This window comes from Crinia signifera, chromosome 2 (genome assembly GCF_055691185.1).
Source record: "Crinia signifera chromosome 2, ASM5569118v1, whole genome shotgun sequence".
Taxonomy (NCBI): domain Eukaryota; kingdom Metazoa; phylum Chordata; class Amphibia; order Anura; family Myobatrachidae; genus Crinia; species Crinia signifera.
In genome coordinates this window covers 186685893-186706897 of record NC_139218.1, presented here as the reverse complement: position 1 = coordinate 186706897, position 21005 = coordinate 186685893, and the positions used below count along the sequence as shown (strand labels likewise).

At 43.7% G+C, this 21005-nt stretch overlaps 1 protein-coding gene across 2 annotated transcripts in view; it reads right to left on the bottom strand.

The window, feature by feature from the left end:
- Positions 1 to 717: 717 nt before the first annotated feature.
- LOC146060305 (arf-GAP with SH3 domain, ANK repeat and PH domain-containing protein 3-like) overlaps positions 718 to 21005 on the bottom strand; it is a 60242-nt gene continuing 39954 nt past the window's right edge. The window contains exons 22-25 of one of the 2 annotated variants that reach the window (XM_083173350.1): positions 4671 to 4869; positions 3559 to 3724; positions 3360 to 3484; positions 718 to 3146 (exon numbers count right to left, since the gene is read on the bottom strand). In XM_083173350.1, coding sequence (XP_083029476.1) covers positions 3085 to 3146; positions 3360 to 3484; positions 3559 to 3724; positions 4671 to 4869 — 552 coding nt within the window. In that variant the 3' untranslated portion in view covers positions 718 to 3084. The remainder of the gene's footprint in view (positions 3147 to 3359; positions 3485 to 3558; positions 3725 to 4670; positions 4870 to 21005) is intronic. The other variant, XM_083173351.1, reaches the window with a different exon arrangement.

The following is a 21005-nucleotide window of genomic DNA, read 5'->3' as shown; positions in this document are numbered from 1 at the left end:
CTTTATCCGTCCTGTGAGTGCTCCCCCCCCCCCCCCCCCCCCCAAGACTGTGTGTATGTATATGTATATATGTCCAGTGTCTCTGAAACACTGCCCTCTGTTGGCAGTGAGTGAAACTACGGCTGAGATTTAACAGGATGCGATTTCATCGCACTTTCCAAATCGCACTTTTTTAATATCGCATTTTTGCAGCGAATTCGCAGATTTAATGAGGTGCGTATTCCGGAATGAAAAGTGCGATAATGTGTGAATTTTAGGCATGAAAATGTGCAAAATTTTAGGCATGAAAATGTGCGATTTTGTGGTTATAAAAAAAAAAATGGCGTGGGGTCCCCCCGCCTGAACATAACCAGCCCCGGACTCATACGGGGGACAAAAAGCATAGGGGTCCCCCGTATTTCTGAAACCAGCCCCGGACTCTTGGACCGGTCCTGGTTCCAAAAACTGGGAACAAAAACTCTGGATTTTAAAACCAGCACCGGGCTCCAACAGCCTACGGTGTCATGCCACAGCCGGGGGACACTTTTTATATAAGGTCCCCCCGGCCGAAACATGAGCACCGTGGCTGGTCAGCCTTGGACGGAGTACCCCCCCCCAATAGAACATATGCCATTATTAAAAATGTGATGCCCGGCGATACAGGGCTGCGGATGTTACAACATCCGGCCCTAAATTTGCGAATTGTATACTTTTTAATGGGAAAACATCTGGATGCCAGTTCCGGCGCGAATAAAAAATCGCACTTTCAGAAAGTGCGATTTCGCAACAAAAAACGAATTTTTTGCCATTTTGCGCATCTCATTAAATATGCAAATTCGGGAAAAAGTGCGATTTGGGACGTTTTTGGCGGAAATATCGCAAAAGTCACATTTTCGGATCTCATTAAATGTCACCCTACATCTTTCTCTCTCTCACACAGAGGCAACTAGCTTTCAAAGCTTACTACTAGAGAGGGCTTACTAGTATTAAAATAAGACTACAGGAATCCTAACAGCTACATAAATGACGAGAATGGTGTCAGCTGTCTTCACAAATAAAGTGTCTTGTACAGTAATGAAGCAATGATTTCTGGGTGTGGGTGAACAGAACATGCCTGACAATTTCATCTGAAACATCACAAGTTTTACACTTGCATAATATTTAAGGCTAGGAAATAGACTGAGAAACACATTACATACAATACAGGATAATTAGAAAGCATGCATAGAGAGTCCCACAATTATACAGTAATGTGTTGCTTTTTCCTTTACACTTTACTCATCATATTGCCACACTATATCATTGTGCTAATAAAGAAAAAACATTTCTTTTTCACAAAGTAAAAAACAACAAAAACACAAAATCAGCAGAAATATTCTACCTCTGCCAACCAGACAGTCATTTTGTGGTTCTCCATCATGGCAGGTGAAAGCAGTGTGTCCAATGCAGTCTAAATACCAATATTGCACATTGTAGCTAGGGAAGCCAATCCCGGGGCATTTTTTCAATCCCGGGATTGAAAAATGCTCAATCCCGTGATTCCCGGGATTGGCTTTCCTAATAAAAAGAGGCCCTGGCTGCCCCACATTTACTTACATTTGAGGGTGCAGCAGGGTTGCTGGGTGGGGGGACGGGGCGTCCATGCTGCTGGCTGGGTGCGGGCTGGCTGGGTGGGCAGGCGCGCTAGCTGGGCAGACGGGTGGGCGCGGCATCACACTTCCGGGCGCGACCTCAGCCTGCGCAACGTGACCTCTGATCTCGTCACGCTGAGAGGTTACGCTGCGCAGTGGGGCCGGGAGAAGTCGGGCAGCGTCTGAGCGATGCTCAGACGCTGCCCGGCATTAGACTGCGCGCATGTGCAGTCTAATCCGGAAATCCCAGGATTGGAAGCTCCAATCCCGGGATTGAAATCCCGGCGTTTTGGGGGCCAAATCCCGGGATCCCACCGATCCCGGGATAGGCCACCCTAATTGTAGCACACCAAGATCATATTTTGAATGCATAACTAATGTATAGTATTAACAGTATTGGTGAGAACTTCCTTGATTCTTTCTTTCAGCTCGCTTGTGGGGAGAACTGTACTGTTCTGTACTGTACTGTACATCTGGCAAATTGAATGGGCAGTCGAAAACTGGGTACCAGACTAAAACCAAGTACATCACAGATCAATCCATTTTCATTTAATTACAGTCTTCAGTTTCAAGCACATTAAGGACTTGTGCTGTCTTCTGCGCAGAGTTGGACTAGCCCAACAGGGAAACCCCTGGTGGGCCCCACCTCCTCCTCCATAAATCAGGTTCCAGACCGTGCATTTCAACTATACATTATACATATGTTACTTTATACGGCACAGGACTGTGTTGTTTGTTTAGAGTGCATTGCTGTTATTAATCTGGCCCATTGTCATGCTTATCTAGGGACCCAGTAAATGTACTCTTCAATGCATAGGCAAATGGTTTCCAGTTGCTCAGAAACCCTCCTTTCCCAGTGGCCAATAAATGCAGTATAAAGTCAGCTGTGTGTGTGTCCGTGGACCTGAGTGCTCAACCTTCACACCAGATCATTGGGCATGCATGTATGAAGTACTGTATTTCATAAAAGGCAGTTTGCTTGGGGCAGACTATAGCTTGTTACATGCCAATTATCCATCAGTCATGGGCTGTTGACAATTGCTCTAAAAAAAAGCATTTGGAAAAAAAAAAACTCCAGAAAACCCCTGTAAAGATTATGCAAACCAATATGGTGGCTTGCTACAGCCCTTCTGGAGACTGACCACACCCCCTACCACTGTATTGCCCAGGTGGGCTCTTCATGCACTTGTCCATCACGGCTTCCAAATACATGTCAAACAAGAGCGGAATGCATGGCAGTGGAGGAAATCCATTATCATTTCAGCAGTTCACTGAGCTGCATTTCAGCCTGCTTTATTTTCAGCTCAGAAATGCTTAGAAAAATCCTGTATTTGTGACCAGTTCTAGTGCCAACAGTTTGAAAATATCCTCGTACTGATCCTTCCTTGTCCAATGGCTGAGCAGTATGTGAAAGATAGATAAAGCATAACCATGTTTACTCTGTTCTGGAAGATAGATTGTTGGTAGGATATTACTAAGGGGAAGGAGAGTGTTGCTGATTATCCTCATGATGAAGTCTACCTCTAGAAATTCCACCTATAATTGGGAGAGAAAAAAATAAAATGTATCAGTACTCGAGCCAAGAAAGATGCTGTAAGTTTAATATATTCTCCCTCATCACGTCTCCTTTCCACTGTAAATCACTCCATGACCTCCTTACTGCAGCCCATAAGCTGGTCCGGAAATTGGATGTGTTTTCTGTGATTTTCCTAATAAGGGATTACACCTCCTCCACTTCACTCTACACACCTGAGACATTCTCCAAGGTACTGGGAGCAGAGTTTGCCCATAGCAACAGAGGTCTTCCTGGTGCTGAATTTTCCACATTTTTCAAATGTCTCACCCGCCTATAGGACCTCACTCCATCAATGCTGCTGAATGAGAAGCAGGTAAATACTCTCAAATTGTACAATAATCACATCAGGATCCATAACTATTTCAGGCTTACCTATGGCTGGAAGAATGCTCAGCTGTATAGCGAGGCGGCTCAGATGCTCGACGCTGTAGTCCTGCTTCACAGACTTCTTCCCATTCATGTCCAGTAGGAGAGCACGACGATGTACTTAGCGGACGGTCAGGAGAGGTGGGATGGTGGGAAGAAAAATCATGACCTCCTGAAAGGGATGAAAGAAGAAACGTAATACTTGTGAGGAAAGGTAGAATATGCTCAAGGTATATTATGCCCAATGTATCACAAATCTCGGCAACCCAAGTAGCATTTCTGTTGTTTCTGAAACCGATCATTAACAGTATGTGCCATTTTATAGTATCCAAGTCTAAGGATGATCAAGGGCCAGATGCACTAGGCTTCAAAAGTGATAAAATGGACAGTGATAAAAAAAAACAGCCAATCAGTTCCTGCCTGACATTTTTCAAACACAGTCTGTGACATGGCAAGTAGGAGCTGATTGCCAGGTTGTTTATCACTCTCCATTTTATCACTTTTGAAGCATAGTGCATCTGGCCAAGCGCCATTCCAAAAAAAATAAAAATAAAGTGTGAATGAAATACTATCATGGTTGTTGCTCACATGGGATAAAATGGCAGTGCAGTGCATATGTTATGCGCGGGTCCCCGCCCCATGCATATGTAATGAGCGGGTCCCGCTCATTACATATGCATGGGTCGGGGACCCGCTCATTAAATATGCACTGCGCTGGGTCCCCACTCATATGCACGGAGCGGGACCAGCTCAGTGCTCACTGCTGCCTGGGTCACTGGTCAGCTCAGCCGGTGGTGCCTGGAGTCCATCACCTCGCAACTTCTTTGGGGGGGTTCTGAGCCATTCACACTGCATAATAAATGTCTCAGAACCGTGTAGGATCCTTCTTTTTAACAGTTTTGAAATACCGGTTTTCTAGAACCGGTAAATTCCATCTGGAGCGTTCACACTGCAGCTATAACCGTTTCAAAACATTTTAAACATGTTAATATACCGTGTTATAGCTGTGGTGTAAAAGGGGTATAAGTAATAATTCAAAATAAGATTCAATTTCAGTAGGTCTACTTGTTGCAGGAAACAAATATTCAATTACAGGAGTGATATTAATCTTTACTCACTGCGACCATGTGTTTTGGCGGGAAGGGGAGGCGGCATCTCTTCACTCAGTGCTCGCTGGTGTATAGGTGGTGCTTTTGAGGGCATAACAAATGTTTCGTAAGTCCTGTTGCTGATGTCCAGCCCTTGTAAGGTTTGCCTGTGGTAGGACTTGACTGAAGAAGGCAACAAAGCATTCTGGGAGAGTGAAAGTGGACTCAGCTGGAAGGAGAAATGGCAGACATTAGGCCGCAAATAAATCCCACATCATATCACCCTTATAAAATTGATTCTAAGCAGTTACACACAAGTAGGGTGGCCTATACCGAGTTTAGGATTGGCGGGTTCCCAGGATTGTGCCCTAACATTGCCGGGATTGGCATCCCTGAACACAGGGATTTAACACAGACAGAAAGTTTTCTATTTCTTTAACCAGTGGTTTTACTCACAACATTTAAATACAAATAATTACAGAATTGTTTTTTCTTTTTGCACACTGTACTTGGGACTAAATAAAATAAAACAAGACCTAAAAACAAGCATGATCATATGGATTTCAGGACCTGATTGTGGAGTCAGGCTGCCTGCTATAAAACGTAACTCTCAAAACAGAAGACTTTGCTCATATCTTACTTATGACATTAATTTCCACAGTACAGTGACAGCAATTCATTGTGCAGCTCATTCATTCCGACAGAACTCCCAGCCAGTACAAGACTGGACCAGAGGACACCAGAGGACACAATATGTTGTTTCTATAACAGTATCTATCTTAAAGGAAAAGTGTTAAGATATACATTTTCAACTTATTGCATACAATTAAAATAAATGAGCAGTGCAGGACATTTCTAAAACAAAATACACTTTTATTATAGTTTGTGACTAAAGCTGGGTACACACTACACTTGGTGGTGGAGTCAGCATTGGCAGGTGCATACACACCACTTGACAATGATGACAGCAATAGAGGAGGGGGCATGCCCCATTAAGCAGCATGGCCCACGCCAGCAAAGTCTTTTATCAGCCCTGCAGGTACGGTAGATGGAGGATGTTGCAGATGATGCATGCTCCTGCCACATATGTCTGTCCAATCAGCGAGATAGGACCACATATTGTCGTGTGTACCAAACGCAACAATAACTTGTGAACAGAAAGCCTTAAAAAGTGGAATGGTACAAAGTTTTGTTAACAAACGAATTTGCAAATAATTTCTTCACCAACTGAGACCCCTGTGCATGCCCATTGTACCAAGACAATGAAATAATGTAAACAGATATGTAAAAATGAAGTGTTATTCCAATGTTCATGATGGCAGTGGCACCAACACAAGGTACAATGATATAATGTTGAAACCGGCAAGTTGCATTGCAAGCTCCACCAATAACAACTAGCAGTTATGTAAGAGGAGACAGAGCAGATACACTTATAAAGCGGTAACGCGGTTTTTCCCATGCCGCCTTACCATCTAGCCTGTAAGCAGAGCTGATACGGTTACACAGGTATGGCACCCTTACTGTGTCACCGCCGCCTCCTCTAGCATCCTCAAAGACTGTCTGCTGTAATGGGGAAGACATTTTGTGAGGACCATTTTTCATTAGCAGTAGGAGGAGCTTTGGTCCCGCAGACAAGTAGATCTGTAGGTCCTGGCAGAGGTGATTGCCCTCACAGACCCCAGGCACCAACTCTTTCTCAGTGCCTTCCCACCACCAAGGGGTCTGTGGGGCTATTGTTAAACCACTGCCATGTACACAGAAATGATTTAGCAAATCACATATATAGTCTACAGCGGTAGTTCCCAAACTTTCTTGAATCACTAGGCCAAAAGTGGTCATCCTTTGGGGAGTATTTTATTTTCAATGTTTATCGACATTCAATAGGTCAACATCAAAAGATCACCATGTTCAAGGCTGCTATTGACAAAAGATTGATACAAGCAAAATGTTGACATGGGCTTTTTAAGGACTTTTTTTTTTTTGGTCTTCTTTATACTTCACACCATCCACGTGGATTCTGATCTCATGTTCACCTTTTCACATGTCGACCTTCTTGCTTGTGAAAAACTTATGTCGAAACTTGTTTCCTAGCACGGCGCCTGTCGGGGTTAATTGCATACCTTAAGTTAAGGTATGCGATCAACGCGATGGACGCGATTCTCTGTCAATTACCAGCCTTTATTGCCGGCAAATCGCGTTGATCGCGTCCATCGCATGCCATTATAATGGAATGCGATGCGACCGACGCGATCAACCCGATTTTACATAGAAATCAATGTTAAATTACCTCTCAATGTTAAAATCGCGTTGATCGCGTCCATCGCATGCCATTATAATAGCATGCGATGCGATCAACGTGATTTTACATAGGGTACAAAGGTAAATGGCCACCAGACCCCATTTTTTATTGTATGTCCCTTCATTGTTAACGCCACCCCACTATTGATGCCAAGCCGAAGCGTGGCGAGCCCGCGAGGGGCGGCGGTACGCGTCCTCCGACATTTTCATACCCCCACTATCCACGTCGGCGTGGAGTTGATTTTATATAGTGTGGCGAGCGCAGATAGCCACCAAGCCCGAAGCGTGACGAGCGCAGCGCACCCCGCGAGGGGATGCATAATACCTGTGAAGTAATGCGCGTCCGCTCGCCACGCTTCGGGCTCGGTGGCTCGCTGCGCTCACCACACTATATAAAATCAACTCCACGCCGACGTGGATAGTGGGGGTATGAAAAGGTCGGAGGACGCATACCGCAGCCCCTCGCGGGCTGGCTGCGCTCGCCACGCTTCGGGTTGACAATCATTGTGGGGTGGCGTTAACAATGGGGTCCATTTCACCAATGAGGGGGGGGTACGCAATTAAAATTGGGGTTTTGGGGGCTTTTTACATTGGGCCCAATGGTAAAATGGTTTCAGGGACCATTTTACATTGATTCCAATGTAAAAATCGCGTTGATCGCGTCGCATGCGATTTGGTTGCATTTGATGCGATCGACGCGATTTTTTTGGTCCCGATGCTTAAGATAAAAATCGCTGGTGCCGTGCTAGGAAACAAGTACCCTTTTGTCAATGTTGACCCTGTGCATAATGACCTAGACATTGTTTGTGAGCTATACCACCCTTAAGGTCAGTTACAGTATTTGGTGGTGGACAGGGTTACACTTCTGATTGCCCATGTTTTATACAGGTCAGCCAACAGCTCTGGTTTTGTCTATCACTTTAAACAGAAACAATATTATTTTGTTGTGGGCTACCAATCCGAGGCACCCCTGCAAGAACTTTGTAGCACCCTAGGCATAGAGTTTGGGAAACACTGGTCTACAGTATATAGTGACTGATTTTGTGGTGGGCCCCCTACACCCTGCGGGACCCTGGATATTTTCCAATCTAGCTACCCTGCAGTTATGGCCCTGGCATAGGTGGAATACCTGCAAAAGCAGACTGTGTATTGCATCGGGGCCTGCAAAGGTGGTTCATTATAGTACGAGGGCTGGCTGTGGGCAGTAATGAAGGAGGTAGCTTCTGAATTCTAAGCATTGCAATATATAGTGTTCATTCTAGCACCAGGTGTATTTGAAAACCCATGCAGTTCCTCTTCCCTGCCTGTGGTGTCGCTGTCTGCTGTGGTGTTTCTAGCACAGGTCTGGTTTGCATATCAGTGCTGATATACAGATCACACTGTGCTAGAATTGCTGCTTATCCACCTTGTCCCTGCATCCCATTTTTAATACAGTGATTGTGTTTTTAATTGATATTAAACTGTGCTTCACTATATTCTATTGTTTTTTCTCCCTAATGTTTATTGCCTACAAGATCCACTTTATGAGATCTACATTTCTTCACCTGTGCTAGTTAAGTAGAATTATTTTATTGTGTTTGCAATTTCGGTGAGGGGAATAAGGAACCCATTTTTTAAATTCTACCTTTTAAGCTGCAGTTATTTGTAAACTATTTCTATTTCACTCTTTTCCTTGTTATTATCATTTTATGGAATAAAAACAGACTATTGTTACTAAATTGGAACAAACTACAGTATAGTTATCTTACTAAATGGGAAAAAAAAACATTGTTATCTTATTGAATGAAAACAGACTATTGTCAGGCTTCCCTACCCTCCTGCATTCAGCAAGAGGCTCCCGATATTTACATGAGCCTTCCGCTGCACCGCAAACCCCCTCTGTCCTCCCGGTTTGTGGGACCCCTCCATGTGCACGCGCATGTCCGGAAATGGTGGTGAGTGAGGCCTAGAGAGAATACATCGCAGCTGGCCACCACAGGGTTGCGGTTAGCGGTGGCTGAGCTGCCGTGCTCTTCCTGTTCCTATGCCTGCCGTGAGCTGCCTCCCCAACCACACTTCCGGGTCCCTGCACTGAGTCCCAAGATAGAGAACACAGCCAGGTGAGTGCTTTGTGTACTGGGGAGAGGGGGCTCTGTATAATGTGTGTGTGTAATAGAGTGGTGTGTGTGTTAGGCTGCAATATGGGTGATGTGCATAAGGTAATATAATGGTGCATGTAGTTGCTGTAATATGGGGGATGTGTATAATGTAATATAATGGTGCATGTACTTGCTGTAATATATGGGTGTGTGTAATGAAATATAGTGGTGCATGTGCTTGCTGTAATATGGTGGGGGTGTAATGGTGCATGTACTGCAGGCATGTCCAAACTGTGGCCCTCCAACTATAGCAAGGCATGCTGGGATGTGTAGTTTCACAACTGCTGGAGGTCCATAGTTTGGACATGACTGATGTACTGGCTGTAATATGGTAGGGTGTAAGAGAGGAAGAAAAGTTCTCTTTAAAACGTATAATGCAATGCTACAGGCAGCAACATCCACATCTGAATCGGGCACAGAATGTTCCAGAGTGACAACCACTTTGTGGCTTATCAATATGCCCATAGGTGGAGTTAGACACACCCCTGGGCGGAGCATGGCACGGCCTCTCAATGGTGTGGTGCATTCCATTAGCAGCTAAAATCTCCCTGAAATTAGTTTTCAAAAGTAGGCAAGTATGACTATTGTTGTCTTATTGCATGGGAAAAGACTAGTTATCTAACTGAATGAAAATAGACTATTGTAATCTCACTAAATGGGAAAAGACAATAGTTACCCTACTAAATGGGAATACACTACAGTATAGTTATCTTACTAAATAGGGAAAAACCTTATTGTATAAAAACAGACTATTGTTATCTTATTGAATGGGCACAGACTATTATTATCTTATTGAATAAAAACAGACTACTGTTATCTTATTTAATGTGAAAAGACTATAGGTTTCTTTATATATATATATATATATATATATATATATATATATATATATATATATATAAATATATATATATATATATATAAATATATATATATATATATATATATATATATATATATATATATTTTTTTTTTATTGATCCTCACCAATCACAATAAAGAAGATATGGGACAGTAGTAGATGAGGAGCAATCCACAATTTCCAAAATTTTCCAAACAAATATCAATAAACTTCAATCAAAAAGATTAGGGACATAACATGGTGGCCTCAATTTCTAAATGGTAATATTAAATATATTATTGTAGGACTGATGATGACAGCCGCACAAAAAAAAGGAAAAAAAAGGAGGATGTCACAGATCAATCCTATAAGAGGCATCACACCATAGCAATACCATGGAACAAAGGGGTAAAACAGACATTAAAATAAAACAAAACAAAATATAACATTCGCCCGTTCCTAGAACCAAGGCATCAACCCATCCATGGACTGATCCAGCCATCCAGCAGGAGACGGAAAAGGAGAGTTAAAGGAGAGTAAAAGTAAGAGAGGGAAGGAGAGAGAGAGGAGACGAGGGTGACGTGAGGAGTATTAGTTAGATTGTAATAGGGGTCTTATTTTGGAGAAATTGTAAATGATACCATGCCCTAATTGCCGTTTTAGTTGACTACTCTGTTTTCATTTAATAAGAAACCTATATTGTTCTCTTATAACCCTTTCACATGGATAAATATTTCCCGGGTTATTGCACAAGAACGCGCATCAACCCGGGAAAATGGTCAGTGTGAAAGGGTTCTGGTAGATTATGCTGAGTCCAGCATTATGGGATTTCAACCCAAGTCTTGACCAGGGTTGGACCCGGAACACTCACGGGTCCAGGTGCAGTGTGAACGGATATCCCAGGTTCACACGACCAGGGTCTCGTACACTGCACTGTAAAGGAGATGTTGACATCTCCCAGGCCCGCCCTGGCCCCATCTCCAGGTGACGTCACCCATCCGGCGTTATGCTGGGTCGGGTGGCTAGTGTGAAAGTGCGTTCAAGCCAGCTTGCACCTGGGATTTTGAACCCGGCTTGTGACTCAGCTTGTGAATGTGAAGGGGTATTATTGAACAGGAACAGACTATTGTTATCTTATTGAACAAAAGTAGACTAGTGTTAATCTTATTAAATGGGAACATGCTATTTATTGTTACACTACTAAATGGGAACAAACTACAGTATATTTATCTAAATAAATGGGTAAAAAAACATTGTTATCTTAATGAACTGGAACAGACTATGGTACTCTTTACTTAGAAGGGCGCCCACGATTTTGATCGTGGGCATCGTTAGTAAAAAATCTCGGGCATCTCGGGCATTGAATGCACTAAAAAATCAGGTGCGATGCGACAGACGAGATGCCCGAGATTTCCCATAGGGAACAATGTTAAATGTCTCAATTGACCCGATTTTCCTGTTCAATGCCTCAATTGACCCAATTTTTCCATAGGAAACAATGTTAAATGGGCCACAGAGGCCAAATAGGCACCCTGAAGTGAATAATGGCCACCCGAATTGTTAACGCCACCCCACGATCAACGTCAACCCGAAGCATGGCGAGCGCAGCGAGCCCGCGAGGGGCGGCGGTACGCGTCCTACGACCTTTTCATACCCCCACTATCCACGTTGGCGTGGAGTTGAGAATAGAAAGTGTGGCGAGCGCAGCGAGCCACCGAGCCCGAAGCGTGGCGAGGGTACGCGGACAGCTGTGAAGCCCGCGAGGGGACGCGGAGGGGCGGCGGTACGCGTCCTACGACCTTTTCATACCCCCACTATCCACGTCGGCGTGGAGTTGAGAATAGAATAGTGTGGCGAGCGCAGCGAGCCACCGAGCCCGAAGCGTGGCGAGCCCCGCGAGGGGACACGGATACCTGTGAAGCCCGCGAAGGGACGCGTTTACCTGTGAAGGTATCCGCGTGCGCTCGCCACGCTTCGGGCTCGGTGGCTCGCTGCGCTCGCCACACTATTCTATTCTCAACTCCACACCGACGTGGATAGTGGGGGTATGAAAAGGTCGTAGGACGCGTACCGCCGCCCCTCGCGGGCTCGCTGCGCTCGCCACGCTTCGGGTTCACGATTATAGTGGGGGGGTGGCGTGGGGGTGCATTTAACATTGTAAGCACCCATTTGGGTGCTCAAAAGCACCCTTTAGGGTGCTTATACGATTTTTGGTCGTATAAGGGGTCAAAATCGCGTTGCATCGCATCGTATGCCATCGGGTGCATGGCATGCGATGCGATCTGTCCGTCGTACGACGGACATCGGGGGCGCCGCCAAAATACACAAGTACCTAACATTGTTCCCTATGGGAAATCTCGGGCATCTCGTCGGTTGATCGCACCCGATTTTTTAGTGCATTCAATGCCCGAGATTTTTTACTAACGATGCCCACGATCAAAATCGTGGGCGCCCTTCTAAGTAACGAGTACCAATTATTATTCTACTAAAGGAAAGACATATTACTATTAGAATAAAAGGGGCACAAATTACATTTATTAGACTAAACGGGTCACAGATTATTAGTAATAAAGTAAAAAGGGGTGCATTTACTTGTATTTACCTGGGCCTACTTTTTAAAGTTAGGGGCTCATGAAAAGATGAACATAAATAAAGAAAAAGTATGCCCTCTGCCCAGGGGCGGATTTAGGGATGACGGCGCCCCTAGGCACAACAATAATGCTACCCCCTGTCTAATTATATTATTTTTATTGATTACTTATAAGCCCTCATTTGATAATAGCCAATATAATGGATTTATTAAAAAAAGCCACTAACTGTGACGTTCTTTTATTATGTATACATATTACTAAGTAGGACAGTTTACAGGGGCAGTATCTGCATGTCCTATCATTTACACTCTATTTAAGATGGAATACGGTACAGTACAGTGGATATTTTGCAGTTATTGGTACACTTTGGGCTGACAGTACCATCACAGGCATCCAAGTGCCACCCCCAAACATGTGCCGCCCCTAGGCACGTGCCTCACGTGCCTAATGGGAAATTCGGCTCTGCCTCTGCCTAGCTACAGCCCCTTGTCAACCCAGGGGCTGTAGCTACCACTGGTAATTATTATTTAAAGAAAAATGGTAATGCGGTATAAACACACATATCTACCATACATTAAGAGGCTGATGCAGAGTAAGATGCATTAGCCTCCAAAATGCATCAGACTTGGCGCTCAGTGGCAGGACAGGTGTCTCCATTGCCTCAGGGGGTTACACTGCTGCATCTAGAATTGTATGCATCTCTGATGTCGGGCTGCCATTATCTGTACCCTTTGTTTAACAACAATCATTATCATCAGCCAACAGTGTACACTTGAACTAGCTTATACAAGTTCGGCAATTTAGTCTACATGCACTCTCTAAAACATAGCCTATATGAGAATGCCCAGTTAGAGCCTAGTTATAGCGTTAAATACACAATTGAAAATGCATATGGTTTGCGGGCAACACCGCATTGCCTGTAGTTGCATATGGTTGGATCTAGAGCATGCAATATACAAAAACACTTCAGATACATTTCCCAAACAGGTTTGCCTCTATTGTGCATCAGCTCCAAGGACTATGGGCCTGATGCCAAGACATACAATAATGTGATTGCAATTGTGAAATGAAATAAGACGCCCACCGAATGACATCACAACTCATTTGCAATTACACATTCGGGGCCTTAATGCAAAAAGTGAGGAACATCGAAAGCTCGACTAGATCTATGCCTATGTAGACAAACTGGCAGTAGCAGCGCAGGCACCACGCTTGTACATACAGTACATGATCGCAGAAGATAGCATATACACGCCCCAAAAATAGCCATGACACGCCTGTGGTTTCTTTTTTCTACCACTCCCGATTACCTCCCCTTATACGGTCATTACCTGACATCCTTACTGTGACGGACTCACAATGGAGACTTTACACATGTGCAGTGCGATCATGGTGCATGCACGGTCTGACAATTAATGCGAAAAGAAATGTAATATTTATAATAATACTAATTTTATACGGCTTCACCCTCTGATGCTATAAATTGCTTAAGGCAGTCTACTATTATCTTACATGATGATTGCTTCTTTTACAATCACATACACACTTCCCTTAGGAATCATGCACTGGTTCTGAGTGATTCAGTCCTCTCTCCAAGCACAGAAGTGAGGCAGGTCTGCTCCTCTCAGCTGGTATTCATCCCAGCGCATATAAAACTCTATACTCATACATATGTGCTAAGAACAATAAAAGAAATGTGCTGATGGTATAATACTGTAAGCTATTCATTGCTGACTAAACAGTTTTTATAATTGGAGTTACCGAAAAATATGTTACTAAGTTCACAGAGCCTGACATTTGGAATGCGGCTTCCATCTGGTTCTACTAAGCTTAGTCTTAAGGTTTTGGCTTCATTTAGATGTAGCACAAGAACTAGCCAATACTAAATTGTATTCCTATTATACACTATTGATACTCAGCGGCGGCCCTAGGCACAGGCAAATGCTAGGGGAATATATTCCATGCCTATGGCCAGCTCAGGAGTTCAACAAAAGGGGCCCCCAGACAGCATCATCAGCAGTACTTACTGATAATATGTCAATCGGACTCATTACAGTATGCTACAGCTGGCTGTAACAAAGCAGGAGGTGGGCCCCTCCCATCACATATTTTCCTCATTCTTTCTGATGCTATTGCCTTGGCTCAATGTGACTAGTGACCATCCCCAGGTACACAGAGCCATCTGCACTAAAGGAGAGGGGAAAGGGGGAGTCAGGGGAACACAGGGAGCCCAATTATGCCTGTCCTGTACTGGCGGTAGGAAGAAAGGAGCAAAGGGCAGGGTTCTACTTGTTGTACTAGAGGAGGGGGTGGATTATTAAGAACACTGTAATGTCTGTCCCAACTCTCTTGCAAACCCCACCACACACACACACGCCCTCTCACACATGCCTCGCTCCTAACCTTACTCTTGTTCTCTCTCCTCAGTCTCAACCCTTTCGCTCTTCCACCTTTCTCTCTCTATCCCTCTCCCCTCTGTCTTTTTTTATCTCTCCCCTTCTCATCTTTCTTTCCCACCTCTTGCTTCCCTCTCCCACACACACCCCTCTTTCTATTTGTTTTTACACTCTCTCCCACTCTCTGTTATTCTGTCTTTCACTTATCCTCTCTTTTTTACCGCATTTTCCTATGTATTAAAACCCTGCCACCACGTCACCGCATTGTAGGGTATCGCCACCTTTGGGTGGCGATACCCTATAGAACCCTATGGGCTTCTTTTCGCCGCCCAACGCCTCCACCGCAAACCCGCCGACCCCCCTCTCCCCCTCCCTCTGGTTTACCTGGTCCAGGTCCTCCTGTACTCCGGAAGGTAACACCTTCCTCCCCCTAGTGACGCAGCCGGACATCCTTCCGGCTGCAGGAGGAGGCGGCGGGGACAGCCTGCTTAGCTGTCCCCGGAGTGAGGGGAGCAGTAGGGGGCAGGGAGGGGATGCAGACCCCCCGCACACCACATTACAGGTATCGGGGGTTTGGAGTATGGATCAGAGGTGGAACTAGCAGCGGTGCTATGGTAAACCAGCCAAAATCTTGCCCGGGGCATCAAACTAGGGATGGACATGGAAAGCCCACCATCAAACGATGGCTGGGCATCCGACATCAAATCTTTCGATGCAATGGTCACTAACCATTGCCTCAAAAGAATTTGATAGAAAAAATATTGAAATGACTTGCACATGTGTAAAAAATTACTTTTGTGTGCATGCGCAAACATCAGCGTGGCTTGCTGGGGGGCGCAGAAGCACTGCTACATGGCCGCAAGAGGGTGGGACCATTGGAAGACAAGAGGCATACTGGAAACCTCAGGGTGGGTAAGTGGGTAGTTTTATTTGATAGGTACTTGAACATAATCCTTCCTCTCTATAAACCCAGGTGGCTGCAACAGCTATACTGGGGTAGATGTATGTGATAAGGGTGGAGAAGCGTACCATGGTAACCAATTAGCTTTGAAGTGACATTTATCCAGTGCTTTCTATAAAACTGTACATAGAAGGTGATTGGTTGCCATGGCACACTTCTCCACATCATGTGCTTCATACATATACCCCTCAGTTTTAATAGAACATAGTCACCATAGACAGAATGAATAATACAATAGAGAGCAGAGAAAAATAAGAATGATAGAAATTAAATGTTACCCAAAAACAGCAAGTTTGTGTGGAGCATCCTCCATAGGTTTAGAGAAAGATTTAATGTAAGTAAAAATCCAGATTTCTCTTTCTTCCAATGGAATATGATGAAAAACTTCCCAAAGTAGTCCACATTACTGCAATATGTATGGGATGGTGGGATGTATAACAACCTAAATGTGATGCACCCATGATTGGTGGTGACTGGTCTGAGAGCTTGCCTCAGACTCTGCATTGGATGATGAAATTGATGATGCATATAATGGAAGGAGTCACCCGCAATGTGACCTCAAGCTGCAAAGAAGAGGGAGAACCCCCAGCCAGCTCAGCAGCAGCATTGCCAGCAGCACACAAATGGAATTGTGAGCAATAACAATAATTACAGTTGGTACATAAAAATAAAGCAGTCCAGCAGGTCCAATGCAGTCACCCTGGTTAACATGGAGGTGCCTGTATAAAGACAGTTCTCTTTCAGTTCTTGCTCTGGTCTGTTAATCCCCCACTCATTAATGTCCATATTCCTCCCTTGGACTCCACAAAGTTGCCTACGGATGAAATACCGATTGATATGATCCCCACAACCAAATGCCAGCAGTCAAAATACCGACAGGTACTGGACACCAACAATCGAAATACAGACAGCCAAAACACAGAGGAACCACAATGTCCACACCCAAAATATTAACAAAAATAATAATGAATACAGTTTTTCATGATTTAAAAAAAAAAAAAAAGAACAACTTGTACATGCTTTACACTTCCAGTGGGCATGGAGGGATAATATAATAGTGTGGCACCACGTCCAAAGCATGGCGAGTGCATGGAGCCGTGCAAGGGAACGTGGTACACTAATACGGTGTCCATGTCAACATTACAATGATATCTCCATTTTAACATGTTCAGTATTATGATCATGTTGGTATATTGCATGCGGCAATTCAACTGTTGCTATTGAGTATATTGCGCTGTGCGTTTCTTTAATATTTACTGGAAAAAACATTGGAATAATGATCATAAAAACAAAGTAGGTATAGGATAAATATAGAATAAGTAGAAAACAAATTGAAGGCTGTATATTAGGACACAAAGCGTATCCTCATTTGGTGGTGAGTGTCAAGAGGGATGGAAAAGGTAAACAAGGAGTTCCAGACTGCTCCCTAATTAATTGACACTCACAGGCTTGGTATATGGAAATGTCCACATCATGCACGGGTCATGACCATAGTGTTTTAAGCTCTAAGGCCCTTTCTCGAGGATTCTCGAGCAGTGTCAGTGAATACCAGTGTGTCAGTGTTTTCTATATGTCAGCATGGCTACACTTCAGCGTCTGTGCATCAGTATCACCTGTGTGTCAGTGTTGTCTATGTGTCAGCGTCTGTGTGTCAGCATCTGTCTGTGTCAGTGTTGTCTGTTGTCCGTGTCTGCCTTGGTGTCAGTGTGTACTATGTGACTGATAGAGTTACAAACACTATTCAGAGGAGGCCCTATAGCTTATGTCTCCATCTGTCTATCACATAGCACACACATTTGCTGCAACATGCTTCCTGCTTCCCTCCTCCAGATCCCTCTCCACTCCACTGGCTGTCCAACAACTCTAGAAGGATCAGACAAGAGCCTATTGCAGGACATCAATAAAATGGCATTAAAAGGAGAGGTGATAATCATGGGAGACTTTAATCTACCTGATGTAAACTGGGAGCTGCCTGTTGCAAGTTCCACCAGAAGTAGGGACATGCTGAATAAGTCTTTCATGACCCACTGCATTCATGCACCATTCAAATCATCTTATCTAAAATAACGACTCGGACAACTGAAATGTGGTGAATGGGGTCGTCTTTTTATTTTTCTGAAAGAGGGCGGCCTATTTGATCTAATTATAATATTTAAATTTAACTATCTATGGTGGCGAGGTCAGAACAGCTTTAAATAAAGATTTCTTGGGCCGACTGCCCAAAAGAACAAGAACTGGCCTCCTGCCACATCCCTGTCCTTAAAATAAAATTTTAAAATAAAGTTCAGGCCACCTGCCTGAACGATCTAAATATTCCCCATCAGGTCACAACTCAACTAAAGCGACATAAAGGGCCCACCTGGATCGGTGATGCCCCTGAAGGAAAAACTGTTGCCATGCTAAAGTCACTTTCTCCAAAGGAGTTGCCCCTCAAGGGAAATGAATCTCAAAAGGTGTTAATACACAAATTAACCTAGCCACCGTTCTGAGACCGGCCTCTCCATAAAAAACGACAAATACAACTGAAACTAAATTAATACCTACCCCTTAGGGCGGGCGGGCAACGTTTGAAATCAAAGAGACAGAATATTCTAGAATCTCCCATAATCCTAACCATAAACACACCCATAACAATTCCTAGCCAATAACAGCCTGCTATGTAACAACCAATCCGACCTTCAGAAAAACAACAAACCCCCCATCACTTGTTGCCGAGAGCTTCTGGAATACATTTTATGCATGGGCCATAAAACTTATGTCACTTCATGCACACAAGGTGCACTCCATGATCTTTCCTTGCAAGGAGCATCCCTCCAGCAATTGGTGAGGGAGCCCACTCGTAAGGACGCAATATTAGACTTAATACTTACAAATGGTGACAGAATATCTGACATAAATGTGGGTGAAAATCTGGGATCCAGTGACCATCAAGCAGTATGGTTCAAAATAAAGACAGAGACTGACTCATCGCACACAAAAACAAAGGTGTTAGATTTTAGGAAGGCTGATTTTTGTAGAGATGGGAAACTCTGTAAGGGATTCTTTGGCAGAGTGGAAGAACTTGGAAGGAGTGCAGGATAAGTGGGAAAAATTAAAAAGTGCAATTCTAAAAGCAACAGAACTTTGGGCCTTATTTTGGTTCATTCTTTCTGACAAAATCCTTCTTAGATGGGCAAAACCATGTGCACTGCAGGTGGGGCAGATGTAACATGTGCAGAGAGAATTAGATTTGGGTGGGGTTTTACTTCAAAGTGAGATCTATATTGCAGTGTAAAAATAAAGCAGTCAGTATTTTCCCTGCACAGAAACAAAATTACTCACCCAAATCTAATTCTCTCTGCACATGTTACATCTGCCCCCCCCCTGCAGTGCACATGGTTTTGTCCATCTAAGAAGGATTTTGTCAGAAAGAATGAACCAAAATAAGGCCCTTTGTGTCAAAAGAGTTAGGAAAAACACAAGAAAAAGAAAGCCATTGTGGTTTGCAAAGAAGTAGCAAGTATTGTGAAAGCAAAAAAGTTGGCCTTTAAGAAATTTAAGCAGACGCAGAAGAATGAGGACAAAGAGGTGTATCTTGTTAGACAGAAGGAGGCTAAGAAGGTAATCAGATGTGCAAAAGCACAGGCTGAAGAGAAAATGGCCCAGTCAGTGGGTAAAGGGGGGGAAACTTTTTTTAGGTATATAAGTGAAAGGAGAAAAACAAAAAGTGGAATAATTAGACTGAAGACAGAGAGTGGAAGTTTTCTTGAGGGGGACAATGTAATAGCAGATAATATTAATAATTATTTCTGCTCAGTATTCACTGCTGAAAGAGAGGGGAAGGGGCCACAGTTAAGTTGCAAGTATAGTCAGAAAACTGAGGGAGAGACAAGTACATTTACAGAGGAGAAAGTCCTCACAGAACTCTCAAAACTGAAAGTGGATAAATCAATGGGGCCAGATGGGATACATCCAAGGATACTAAAAGAGCTTAAAGGGGAGCTGGTAAAACCAATAACAGAATTATTCAACCAGTCACTAGCTACTGGAGTAATCCCAGAGGACTGGAAAACAGCGAATGTAGTCCCACTGCACAAAAGTGGAAGCAACGAAGAGGTAAGCAACTATCGACCAGTGAGCCTTAAATCAGTAGTAGGGAAATTGATGGAAACACTCTTAAAACAAAGAGTTGTAGAATATCTCAAAACCAGCAATTTACAGGATCCAAAACAGCATGGATTTACTGGGGGAAGATCATGTCAAACAAGTCTTATTGACTTTTTTGACTGGGTGACTAAAGTAATAGATCAAGGTGGGGCTGTAGATGTAGCTTATCTAGACTTTAGTAAGGCTTTTGACACATCGCAGACTGTTAAATAAACTTGAAAGCTTGGGATTGGATTCTAAGATAGTTGAATGGATAAGAGCGTGGTTGCAGGACAGAAAACAGAGAGTTGTAGTAAACGGAGTACAGTCAAAGGAGGGAAAGGTTACAAGTGGAGTACCCCAGGGATCTGTACTTGGACCGGTGCTTTTTAATATCTTTATTGGTGATATTGCAAATGGAATTGAGGGTAAAATGTGCCTTTTTGCAGATGACACAAAGGTATGCAACAGGGTAGACACACCAGGAGGGGTAAAACAAATGATTGAGAATCTAGGCAGATTAGAGAAATGGTCAAGAGAATGGCAACTACAGTTTAATGCCAAAAAATGCAAAATCATGCACTTGGGTCTCAGAAATCCAAAGACTCAATATAGTATAAATGGCACTATAATGGAAACTACTGAGGAAGAGAGGGATCTAGGTGTCACTATTTCAGGGGACTTAAAAGCAGGTAGGCAATGTAACAAAGCAATGAAGAAGGCAAGTCAGATGCTTGGTTGCATAGGGAGAGGTATCAGCAGTAGAAAGAAAGAAGTAATAATGCCACTGTATAGGTCATTGGTACGACCTCACCTAGAGTATTGTGTTCAGTTCTGGAGGCCATATCTCCAGAAGGATATAAATACATTAGAGACTGTACAAAGAAGAGCAACTAAAATGGTGCATGGCCTACATCACAAAACGTACCAGGAAAGACTAAAAGATCTTAATATGTATACTTTAGAGCAGAGAAGGGAAAGGGGGGACATGATAGAAACTTTCAAATATATCAAG